The 10,443-nt window shown below is 43.4% G+C and overlaps 3 protein-coding genes across 5 annotated transcripts; all 3 read right to left on the bottom strand.

The window, feature by feature from the left end:
• Positions 1-51: 51 nt before the first annotated feature.
• jef (jet fuel) lies at positions 52-3,604 on the bottom strand. Its single transcript, XM_015985388.2, has 6 exons — positions 3,367-3,604; positions 2,858-3,319; positions 2,176-2,809; positions 1,764-2,129; positions 1,106-1,618; positions 52-1,033 (listed from the first exon to the last, which is right to left on the bottom strand). The coding sequence occupies exons 1-6, from the start codon at positions 3,471-3,473 to the stop codon at positions 929-931; spliced, it is 2,187 nt and encodes a 728-aa protein (XP_015840874.1). The 5' UTR covers positions 3,474-3,604; the 3' UTR covers positions 52-928.
• A 129-nt stretch (positions 3,605-3,733) lies between these two features.
• On the bottom strand, positions 3,734-5,891 carry LOC103315241 (monocarboxylate transporter 3). The gene is made up of 4 exons (XM_008203425.3): positions 5,520-5,891; positions 4,611-5,476; positions 4,098-4,566; positions 3,734-4,052 (listed from the first exon to the last, which is right to left on the bottom strand). The coding sequence occupies exons 1-4, from the start codon at positions 5,818-5,820 to the stop codon at positions 3,787-3,789; spliced, it is 1,902 nt and encodes a 633-aa protein (XP_008201647.1). The 5' UTR covers positions 5,821-5,891; the 3' UTR covers positions 3,734-3,786.
• A 549-nt stretch (positions 5,892-6,440) lies between these two features.
• On the bottom strand, positions 6,441-10,187 carry LOC657632 (monocarboxylate transporter 12-B). 3 transcript variants are annotated; one of them, XM_064356372.1, is made up of 5 exons: positions 10,065-10,187; positions 8,650-9,130; positions 8,251-8,476; positions 7,260-8,200; positions 6,441-7,204 (listed from the first exon to the last, which is right to left on the bottom strand). In XM_064356372.1, exons 2-5 carry the CDS (start codon positions 9,110-9,112, stop codon positions 6,918-6,920), a joined length of 1,917 nt encoding a protein of 638 aa, XP_064212442.1. In that variant the 5' UTR covers positions 9,113-9,130; positions 10,065-10,187; the 3' UTR covers positions 6,441-6,917. The 3 variants fall into 3 exon arrangements, with proteins under 3 accessions (XP_064212442.1, XP_008201523.1, XP_969172.2); XM_008203301.3 differs by lacking the exon at positions 10,065-10,187 and adding an exon at positions 9,793-9,943; XM_964079.5 differs by lacking the exon at positions 10,065-10,187 and adding an exon at positions 9,793-9,943 and having other exon boundaries at positions 8,650-9,127.
• Positions 10,188-10,443: the final 256 nt, after the last annotated feature.

The following is a 10,443-nucleotide window of genomic DNA, read 5'->3' as shown; positions in this document are numbered from 1 at the left end:
AAATGCGACGACTTATCCAGACTTAGGAGTATAAATAAATTTAGCTTAAAATTAAGTAACATCGTAGTGCGACTATATTATATTTCACATATACAGATAAATACAAGGTGCCTTTTATATAAATAATAGATTGTTTTCAACAACTGTTCGTTATGTAATACTTTTTCTGGATATGTATGGACTAAGGATGTCACTTAGTGTTTCGTAAACACAAGACGGAACATTTTTGCTTAAATCAAACATCAACTAGCAGTTCCCCCTTGCATTTATGCGCAAACAATAAAAAGCTATACCTTTCGAGTAGTTTATACACTTACAATCAACAAATATACTGTGATTAAGAGCAACAGAAATTATTTAAAACCAGTTCCAATTATTTGCAATGATTGTTGTTATTAGGTATCAGTCGTAGTTAATAAATTATGAAACTGGTTCTAAGGGCAAGACTGTACCAGTGCGACAACATGACCACGAAGCCACACTTTAAATATAATGTACACTATCTACAACAAATAAAGTCTAAATATAAAAACAAACAAATCAACTTTAACAACTATTTTGTACAATATCGATAAGTTTTTACACACTTGGTTAACGCAAGATATTTGCAAATCGTAGAGGCATACCACATATGTACTCCGCTTTTGCAACATTGATAGAAACAACGATATTTCAGTTTTATAGACGTTTTAAAAAACATATAAAATATAGATTAGAGTATTTTCCTCTCCAAATTCGAATGCTTACAACAACTAATAATGCTAGTCCTACAACACTTTGTATAAACCTCTACTTAAAATGATATGAGATCAATGGTGTAACATCAGATTTCGATAATTTGTTTTCCTTCGTTACATTCCACTACCAATTACTTACCGCTGAATAAAATGAATAATATTTATGACATGTTCGGTGATGCAGTGTTTTATTACCAATCGTAACTAGAGCTAGCCGTCGTGAGTGGTTGTTGCGTCTGAAGAGTCGTAAACTCGGACGAAAATCCACACGGAAACTGCACCAAATTAGAACTCATCTGCAACCAAACCCGCATTAAAACCCCAAAACCGGCCCACTCACGTGAATAAAATCAGTACTTACTTCTTACCTGGAACCCCGAATACCGCTGATCGTTGCTACTCTGCTGCATAAAAGAGTTATTCCCTCCTCCTCCCGGAATATCCAGAGTCCCTCCTTGGCCCATCTGGTACGTGGCGCCGTATCCGTCCTGCTGCGAAAGCTCGTGGAGTCGGGTGCTGGACAAAGCTCTCGGGATCGGGTTACTTGGGACACCATGGGGCGCAAGATGGGACGTTTCTTCGGCCACTTGTCTCGGATCCTCGGTCTGAGGCAACTCGGACACGAAGCCCTGATCCACACGGTAGAAGTTGATAAAGACGAAAGCTCCGAGAATCACGAGACATATGAGACCGTAGCCGCGGAAAGTGGCCGTCGAGCCGAAGGAATTTACGAAGAGGCCGCCGATTACGGCACCACAACCGCGCCCAAGCCCGTGGTGGATGCCCTGGAGCACGCCCTGGGCGGACGAACGCAGCTGCGGAGGGGTGTTGTGGGCCAGGTACGAGCAGCAAGCCGCCCAGACGGCGGCGTGGGTGATTCCCTGCGCAAAAATAACAAACACTGTCCAGCCACCGAATTATTACTTCTACAGCAACTCATTTTAAACATTTTTACCTGAGAAATATAAAATTTTGAAAGTTTCTTATGACGCCGGTAATAAATGTGCAAATATGCGTGATAATTACCTGCATGAATTCGAACGGTAGCACCCACCAGGGGTTGGAGAGCCAAGAGATGTACAAAAACCGTAGCGTGTTACCAATCAGCCCAAGACAGAGCACTTTCACATGCCCCATCTGCCTTATAAGTCTAAAGCTGAAAAAATAGGCAAAGATTTCCGATATGTGGTTGATAACAGAAGCCACTCCGAAGAGAGTGGGCGAGCCTCCATAGTCTTGCAAGTGCCAGAAGAGGAAAGTAAAGATCAGCCCGATCCCAAAGCCCATAAACCACGCCACGAAAAGAAACGAGGCACACTTCAGATTTTTGAACTGTTGGAGAACTGTGACCCATTCGGGCATTTCGCGGGTCGTTTGAGCGAAAATTTTCGTCTGAAACGAAGCGAAATAATCGATGATTTTCTTCCAATTTGCTTACTTTTTCTTCGGCTGGTTGTGCATTAACCGAAGCCCGAGTATCGGCAAGTGACGGTAACTGCAACTGTTCGGCAAGTTGGGCTTGCAGCTGGTCTTCGTGCGACAAGGGTGCTGGTTGTTTTTCGGTATCGGTGGTGGTGGCAGGCGCTGGTGGCGGGTCATCGTATTTGAACGTTATCTGAGTTGCTGTTATCAAAGCCGCCCCCATTAGGACGGAAAAAGTTGCGAAGCAAATCGTGTAGTTCTTTTCTTTCTTGTCGGGACCGCAGGGATGGTTGGGGAAGGCCGTTGAGTGGTCTAGAGCTATCCCAACGAAGAACATTGCTAGGCCCCAGCCCAAGGACCCGAACATCCTTTGGTGGCCGTACCGATCGGCGTCTTCCCCTAGGAGGGTGATTACAGCCGAGTCGGCCAACGTCACGGCAGGGGCGCTGAAAAATTCGCCGATTATCACGAGGAGGATAAGGAGGAAGAACGCTTTTTGGATGTCTTGGGTGCGGTAAACTATGGAGGAGATTATAGGTTGCACCCAGCTTTCGTGGTCCTTGGGCTTGTAATTGGACGCAAATTCGACGTTAATTGGCGATTGACCCGCGTTTGGTATCGGTCTCGTAGCGCGCTCAAACCTTGTATACCTAGAAAGGGAAAATTGTCACTAAGAAATAACAGTGATTAGGAAAAACCGTTCAAATTCCGATTCTTGCTCCATCACTGATCTCTTATTTATCATTCTGGTGTTCACATTAGGCGCTGTTAGGGTAGGTGTGTTGTTCTTGATCTCCATACACGACGTCGGGGGCGGTTGTATCGACCCCAACGGCACGGTGAAGATGATCCAAGCCGCGAGCGACGCCAGAAGCAGCAACTTCCCCTTCTGCCACCGATCGGCCAAGCTGCCCCAGAACGGCGCCGACAAGAACTCCACAAACGGCCGAATCCCGATCAAGAACCCGCACTGGCCCGCATTCATGCCCATCTGTTTGAAGTACACCCCCATGAGGGGGAACAGCGACCCGAAAGCTGAGTAAAAGAAAAAGTAGAAGCTCTTCACGATCAACAACTCTTGGTCCACTGGCCCGAATATCATCTCGAGAACGTCCGATTTGCCCCGGATTTTGTGCGTTGCTTCTTTGGGTTGGGGGTACCTGTGGAGATCCTCTGATAAAAATGTCTACTGGCGGAAGGCTCTTACATGGAAGGATCGACTTCGCCGTGGGCCTCCGGATCCACCAGCGGACGTATCCCCGGCTGGGGCTGGGGAACCCCACTTCGGGGGTAGTCGAAATCCCTACTTTCCATTTTTGGACACTAACACCAGCTTGGAACACTGGAACACTGCGTGTTCCGTGTGGTGGAATCGATGGCCAGTTGCAGTAGCAGCTGTAGGCGAGCGATCAATAAAAGACGCGCGTCGGTTCGGTTCGAAACGACGCCGCCGTCTGCCGCTGGACGACAAGAGGGATCTAATTTATTTATTGTTTACTCATGTGCAAAACTGCTTTTTTAATCTTTGTGGGAAGTTCAGGAAGAAAGTTGGGGGTAGCAATTAAATACACAAAAATCATTCATTTATATTTATTTATTTATTTACAAATAAATAAAAAAGTTTTAGTCATAACTGAGTTTTCTTTTTATTTTGCTCCCATTCCGATATTCGTTTTATGGGAATTAACAATCCAGCGCTTAGCATTAAAGTGCTCCCTGAGAAAAGAAAGGCACTGTTGTAGGATCTCGCAAGTTTCACGATCCTTCCAGCGATCGGCATTCCCAAAAATCCAGCAATTCCGTGGATGAGTAGCAACAGTCCAAAGGCATTTGTTAGATTTTCTAATCCTAACAGCTCCACAACAATCGGGGTCCTCAAAGAGGCCAAACAAGCTAGAAGTGACTGTTATTTTTAGCCAAACGTTTGAAAAATTTTACCAATCGTTAGGCCAAAAATACTGACGTAGATAAACTGACTGTAGACATCACGTAAAAAATAGGAAACAAAGGTGGATAATCCACAAATAAATAAACTGATGTATGACACAATCAGAGGTTTTGCTTTGGGAAGGGACGAAATGACCCCGCTTACAATGCGTCCCAACGCGTTAGATATTCCCAAAGCTGTGAACAAGTGATACGAGACGTCTCGACTGATCTTATTTTCGTCTGCTCGTTCAATAAGGTAGATAAAAGGGACGAACATCCCCAACAGCGTGAAGAAACCGCTAGAAACCAGACAAATAAACGCTGGTGATTTCAGTAAATCAAAATTAAGCATTGTGACCAAAGTCCTGAGCATAGATTCGGGACAACATCTCCAATGCAGCCGTTCTTCAGTACCTTCCTTCAGAACCTCAGCTCTTGTGACAGAGAGAGTATGGTCCAAACTCTTTATTTGTTGCACCTAAATTTAATTGGTTATACCACCAAACCACTATTTGCCCTTACTTTACTGGTCTTTGAAACTTGTGAAACTTGCGGTGGTAGCGTGTACAACGATCCGGTGTAAAAAATATCGTCTCGGTACATCGGTCTGTTGGACGCTCCGCAACACTTTTTCACATTACAACACTCCTTGCAGCAACCCTTTTTCCGATCGGTTTCATCTTCATAGACCGTACTGAGTTTATCGAGTCGTTCCGACCGTAATTCGCTTCGCGAAGGAGTGTTTCGCATGAACGTTGTCAAGCTCCCTTCCGGGACACTTGTTATGAAAACGGACGAAGTGCTCGGCCCAATCGGGAAATTGATAACAAATGTTGACTCTTTGTGCAGTTGGGCATGAGTCGGATAGGTAACATTGTGAAAGCGATTGATAATCCGCTTAATAAAGCCGGGTTTCTCGTCCAAGTGGAACGAACCAATCGAATCAGCAACGTCTCCCGAATTGAACTGCACAACCTTCTTGTCTTTGGTTGTCCAGACTCTTTTCGGCTTGAGCGGGCGGTACAGTAGAGCCAGAGACGCTGTTGCAATACACAGGCCCGAAATGACTTTGAATTTGGTCTGCCAGGTGTAATTACCCAGCAAACCCTCAACTATCAAGGGGAAACCCACAATTCCAGCAGCGGAACCCGTCACAGCAATAGACGTTGCTAAAGCTCTCCACCGCTCGAAATAAAACCCAACGGCCACAATTGACGGAACGTAGACGAGACCAAATCCAAAACCGCCAATAATCCCAAAAACGCACACAAATTGCGTTATGGTAGTCGTCATTGTGCTGAAGAAAAAAGCCACCGCTGCTATAATCCCGCCAAGACCGCCGGTTATTTGAAAGCCCACACGGTTAACAAGTGCGCAAGTTATCGGTCCTGGAATTTAGCCATTATTTGGGCAACATTACGCGTTCAGTACCCGTCATGTAATAGAAACCGGTCATTAACGAATTTCCTAGAGCCACAGTTGCGGCTTTAGACTTGTAAGTCTTACTTATGTCATCTAAGAATATTCCAAAAGTGTACAAGGCTCCGTCTGCTACGAAATTGCACAGAAAGGAGGCAAGGACCACGATCCAGCCCCAGCCACCGTCGGGAGGAATAGTTATGTAGGTGTCAATGAATTCGTCTTCGTTTAGTTTAAACGAGGATTTGTAACTTGAGGGTGTGGAGCGCACTGAGTATGTGGCCACCGAAACTTTGCTTTCTTCCTCTTCCATTTTTGCACGACTTTTGTGACAGACGTCAGTTTCTTGTCTAATTTTTGTTTTCCGCAAAAGATCAAGACAATTGCAGAAGAGCCGATAGGAACCCAAAAATTAGTCCTAGGCCCCTAAGTAGTTATATTTCGGTTCATTATTTTTGTTTTTGTAATTGAAAATCCTTGTTAAGGTAGGTAAAATTGTATGGATTTCTCAAAAAATAATTCCTCTATAAACGAGAAAATAACAAAATAATATAGGGAACAAGCGCTAAAGGCAAAAGACCTTTGACTGTAATTATCAACCGACTGAGACTGTTTCAGTGTTTTTTTTTAAATTTTTCTGATAAATGCTTTGTTGAAAAATTGATTTTAGCGGTTTCTATGACCTTTTTCATCTTCTGTGAAAGTGTTTCGCAATAACTACGTCCTCACGTCTGTATTCTGATGCGTGTATTTCGAGAAAACTAAAAAAGTTACTAAAGCCCTAGAAGTTAATAACAGTTCACTATTTTTTTGCAATCCGAAAGCTGTTTAGATTAGGTTTGTTTTTTGCAAAAATGAGCAAAATTAGACGGATGATTCTCTAGAAAATATTTTTATTTTTGTAAAAAGAGAGGGATCAGGAATAAAAGGCACTTCTCAAAACAACAAATTTTATTTTACTTTGACAAATCAATTAAAGTTCCGTTTGTATCAAATTAACAATTTGGTCTATAGCTAGAGTATAATAATTTACGTACAATATAGGAAAATTCCTCCTAATGGTAATGAAACATTGGAATGTCCAACAAGAACAGCTGTCATAAATAATCGTTCAGCAATTATAAAATCTAAACTAATTAGGTAAATTCCATAATTTTCCATTATGTTAAATTACAGTTTTAAATACAATATGTACAGGTCTTAAAACTACATCAGTCTTGAAAAATCGTCGTATAGAAACCCTGTCATTATAGTTAAAGTACGCGAGAACTACCAAGCGCACAAATTCGAGTATTAAGAATCCCCTGACAAACAACTCAATACATAGTTGCTATGACGTAGCACCCATTTAAATAGGAACGTGGAAAATCATGAATTATTCAAAACGATTATTTATAAAATAAATAATCATTAAACTGGAACTGATTTATTTTCCACCATCTCTTTTTTCTTTTGCATCTCGCGCCTATTGATATAATTCAAAGGATAGCACATAACCGCCGACGCAAGGATCAAACTCCCCGACAGATAAAACCCAGCATCGTAGCTCCCAGTGGCTTCGGTAAACGCCCCAGCAATGGGGGCACCGAAAATCGCCGCCACTCCTTGAAACAGCAAAAGCAACCCAAACGCATTCGTTAACTTCTCCAGCCCCAGAAGATCCACCACAACGATTGACCTCAGCGACGCAAAGGTTGCTAAAATGATAAAGACCAGTCACTAACCGGTTCCATTTAACGCCATAATACTCACAAATAGCTAAACCAAACACCGCGGTGTAGAAGAATTGGTATTCAGCAGTCATGGAAAAACCGCTGAATATTGTTGCGATTCCGCCGATCGTCAGCGCAGCGTTTGTCACAAACAGAGCGTTAACACCGGGGAAAGAGCTAAGGACGCCGCACAAAACACGCCCGATTGTGTTGGAAATGCCAATAGCTGAGATGAGAAACCTCGTGTACTCTTTTGCCAGGTTCGCGTTCTCGGCCCGGCTTACGAGGAACATGAACGGGACGTAGAAACCCATCATGGTGAAGAAGCCGCCAAGGGCTAGCAAGAGGAAGGTTGGGGAGCAAAGTAGACTGTAGTCCAGCATTGTGGCGAGAGTTCGTTTGACGGCTTCTGGGCACATTTTGCAAGAACTTTTCTTCTCTTCCTCGATGTCGTTTTTCGTCGGTAACCGCGTGACTGATAAGTTGTAGGCGATTGATGTCCGAGAGGTGTATTGAGGTAAACGTGTTAAGGAAGCGTTGAAGAAGATATCGTCTCGGTACATTGGTCGATTAACCTCGGGGTCAACCGCAGAACCCCGTCTTGAACCTTTAGGAACTATAATCGGGTTCGCACTCTTCTGGAGCAAGCATTCCTTCGCTCCTGTGTTTTTCATCCGATCGGCTTCGGAAATAAACGGCACGCTCAACCGTTTCTCGTAACTGGACCCGTCCAGGGCCCTTTGCTGCGGAATGCTAATCGTATGGTACACGTCCGAGACTCGGGGGTAGTTCGCGTTGTTGTTAACCCCCAGCATGCGGTTGATTGAGGCTTGGCTGTTGTGACAAGACTCATTACTTTTCATGGCTTCGAGAGCCAGCTCCATCTTCATCTTAGTAATGGGGGGCAGTTTGCTCGGATCCATTTTAAGTTCAGTCTCTCCCTCACCCTTAATATCATGGACTTTTGTCGGTTTTAACGGCCTACAAAAATTTTTGTTAGAACGGCACGACCGTCAAAAATTTAGTATTACCTGTAGAGGAACCCAAAACTGCCACAAGCGAACACAATAGTGCCTTGGCACAAAATCGCAGTTCTCCAACCAAGGTTCTCGATCAGGTATGCTGTTATGGGGGCAAACATAAAGGTTCCGATACCGGAACCGCAAACCCCGATTCCGGTCGCCAAGGCCCGCCATTTCTCGAAATAAAACCCAACGGTGATGATCGACGGCACGTAGATAAACCCGAAACCAATCCCTTTGAAAAAAATCATCAGTGCGAAAATTTATTCATTTTGCGAGACGTTATATAACAAGTTTCGCGCGACAAGGCCGCGGTCGATTTATGATCCCCACATTCCCAAAACTTCAATTAATCTCATGACTGTTCGATTAAACTTATCAGTGTTTGTACTGCAATTTGACTCTTACCTCCTATAACGCCAAACATGACGCAGAGATACTCCACGTTGGGGGCGAAGTTGGCCAAGGCGAAGGCCGCCGCCCCCAAGACGCTCCCCATGATGGCCACCAGTCTAAACCCATATCTGTTGGCGACAGCGCTGGCAAAGGGCCCAGCGATAAGATAAAACCCGGACATGAGAGACCCCACAAGCGCCACATATGCTTTCGTGACGTGAAATTCGTCTTTGATGGGCTCGATGAAAGCCCCAAACGAGAAAATGATCCCATCGACGATCATATTGCACATGAAAGAGGCGAAAACCACGACCCAGCCCCAGCCCCCGTCGGGGGGCACGACCACTTCTGCATCGTCCTCGGGGACGAGGTCGTTCAAGGGTTGTTGCTCTTCGGGGGTCGGTTTGGGTTCGGTGGGCACTTTGAGGTACTCGGTTTCGGCGGTTCCTGGAGGAGCACCGTTCGGGGGCGACATGTCTTATCGGTTTACCTGCTGGAAAAGGGCGTGTTATCTGTGTGTCGTCTAGAGAGAGATAATCTTTCACGGTCGTTCTGTAGTGACTCTTGCTGTACCTGTTATGCAAAATTTATTGCTTTTTTCTAGCTAATTAACATTTTAATTATTTTAGATAAACACATGCCGATGTGGGGGCTTATTTGGAATAATATTATTTAAAAATCTGAGATGTATTGCCGATAATTTACTCAATAGTCTAGACGTTATTTACGACTGGAACTGGGCTTAATTGCGTATCGCCGCTTAATAAGGAATCAGTTATGTAAAAATTGGGCCCGAATGATAATGACTTGTCTAATTTGATTTTAAAATTTTGACCAGACCGACAAATCAAAATTTTATAATCCCAGGCGAGTTTAGCTCGCAAGGTTGATTAAATAATTAAACCAGAAGCCGGAAACGTGGTTTCAATGTTTTGCCGTGTCATAAAACTTGGTGAATGGAAGTCACTTCCATTCATCCCTCAATTGCAAAGTGCCTCAAGTACTGCTCTTGTAAAGAAACGATTTTACCTGGCTTTATATGACCGCGTCGTAACAGAAGTCTTATTTTTAGAAAATTGGTACACCAAAATAAGTTAATCGTGAAAAAATTACGTGAGTGCAAGGGGGCGATTTTATTGCCAGTTTAAGTCATACCTTTGCAGAAAAAAAATCATAAGCCTATAAACTATATCACACAAGAACACATGCAGTGAATTTTTCCCGCGTTCACTTCAACACTAACTGGTTGACTGAAAGCACAGAACTTGGCGCGTAGCGTAAGAATTGTTATATTTCAATAACTAACAGTATCACTCCCCCCACTAGATCTCATTTTGTTATTTTTTGAAGAATCTTGTATTTTTAGCCGCAATTTGTGTGTTTTTATTTGTCTATTCTTTGTACCAATAAATTTGTAAGGTACTTACCTTGAAAACAAATATTAATAAAACCACCAGCGCGTGTTTGGGAACGCTGATGTTTAAAAAACGATGCTACGGCAAATATAGGCGTCCAAATAAAATTTAGTTGGAACAGGCTGCAATAAATTATTGTAAACTATGCATAAAAGTCACCTGAACAGTGACAAAGCAGTATGAATAAATATAAAGATGAAGATATGTTACTGAGGAACTTTCCGACGATTTGAAAACGAGAAAAAAGCAATTTTATCAACTCCGAAAGGTCAGTGGATTGTTTAAACCGCCAGGCAAGCCTGCCAAAGTTGTCTAGTTGTCCAATAACGCGAATTTCTCTAGAATGATTTTGTTTTTATTAATCAGCGTGAGAAAAATAGCGCATATTAAT

This window comes from Tribolium castaneum, chromosome 4, assembly GCF_031307605.1.
Source record: "Tribolium castaneum strain GA2 chromosome 4, icTriCast1.1, whole genome shotgun sequence".
Lineage (NCBI taxonomy): Eukaryota > Metazoa > Arthropoda > Insecta > Coleoptera > Tenebrionidae > Tribolium > Tribolium castaneum.
The sequence above is the reverse complement of the archived record's forward strand: the minus strand, read 5'-3'. Positions and strand labels throughout refer to the sequence as shown.

What these genes read in the sequence shown, in the direction of transcription:
- LOC103315241 (XM_008203425.3), bottom strand. Translation starts at nt 5,820, where the DNA reads ATGGAAGAGGAAGAAAGCAAAGTTTCGGTGGCCACATACTCAGTGCGC. An exon ending in AAGTTTCAAAGACCAGTAAA is followed by an intron (nt 4,567 to 4,610) that starts GTAAGGGCAAAT and finishes AATTAAATTTAG; the next exon opens with GTGCAACAAATAAAGAGTTT. An exon ending in TATTTTTGGCCTAACGATTG is followed by an intron (nt 4,053 to 4,097) that starts GTAAAATTTTTC and finishes AGTCACTTCTAG; the next exon opens with CTTGTTTGGCCTCTTTGAGG.
- jef (XM_015985388.2), bottom strand. Translation starts at nt 3,473, where the DNA reads ATGGAAAGTAGGGATTTCGACTACCCCCGAAGTGGGGTTCCCCAGCCC. An exon ending in CAAGAATCGGAATTTGAACG is followed by an intron (nt 2,810 to 2,857) that starts GTTTTTCCTAAT and finishes TTCCCTTTCTAG; the next exon opens with GTATACAAGGTTTGAGCGCG. An exon ending in CACAACCAGCCGAAGAAAAA is followed by an intron (nt 2,130 to 2,175) that starts GTAAGCAAATTG and finishes GCTTCGTTTCAG; the next exon opens with ACGAAAATTTTCGCTCAAAC.
- LOC657632 (XM_064356372.1), bottom strand. Translation starts at nt 9,112, where the DNA reads ATGTCGCCCCCGAACGGTGCTCCTCCAGGAACCGCCGAAACCGAGTAC. An exon ending in CATGTTTGGCGTTATAGGAG is followed by an intron (nt 8,477 to 8,649) that starts GTAAGAGTCAAA and finishes TTTTTTTCAAAG; the next exon opens with GGATTGGTTTCGGGTTTATC. An exon ending in AGTTTTGGGTTCCTCTACAG is followed by an intron (nt 8,201 to 8,250) that starts GTAATACTAAAT and finishes AAATTTTTGTAG; the next exon opens with GCCGTTAAAACCGACAAAAG.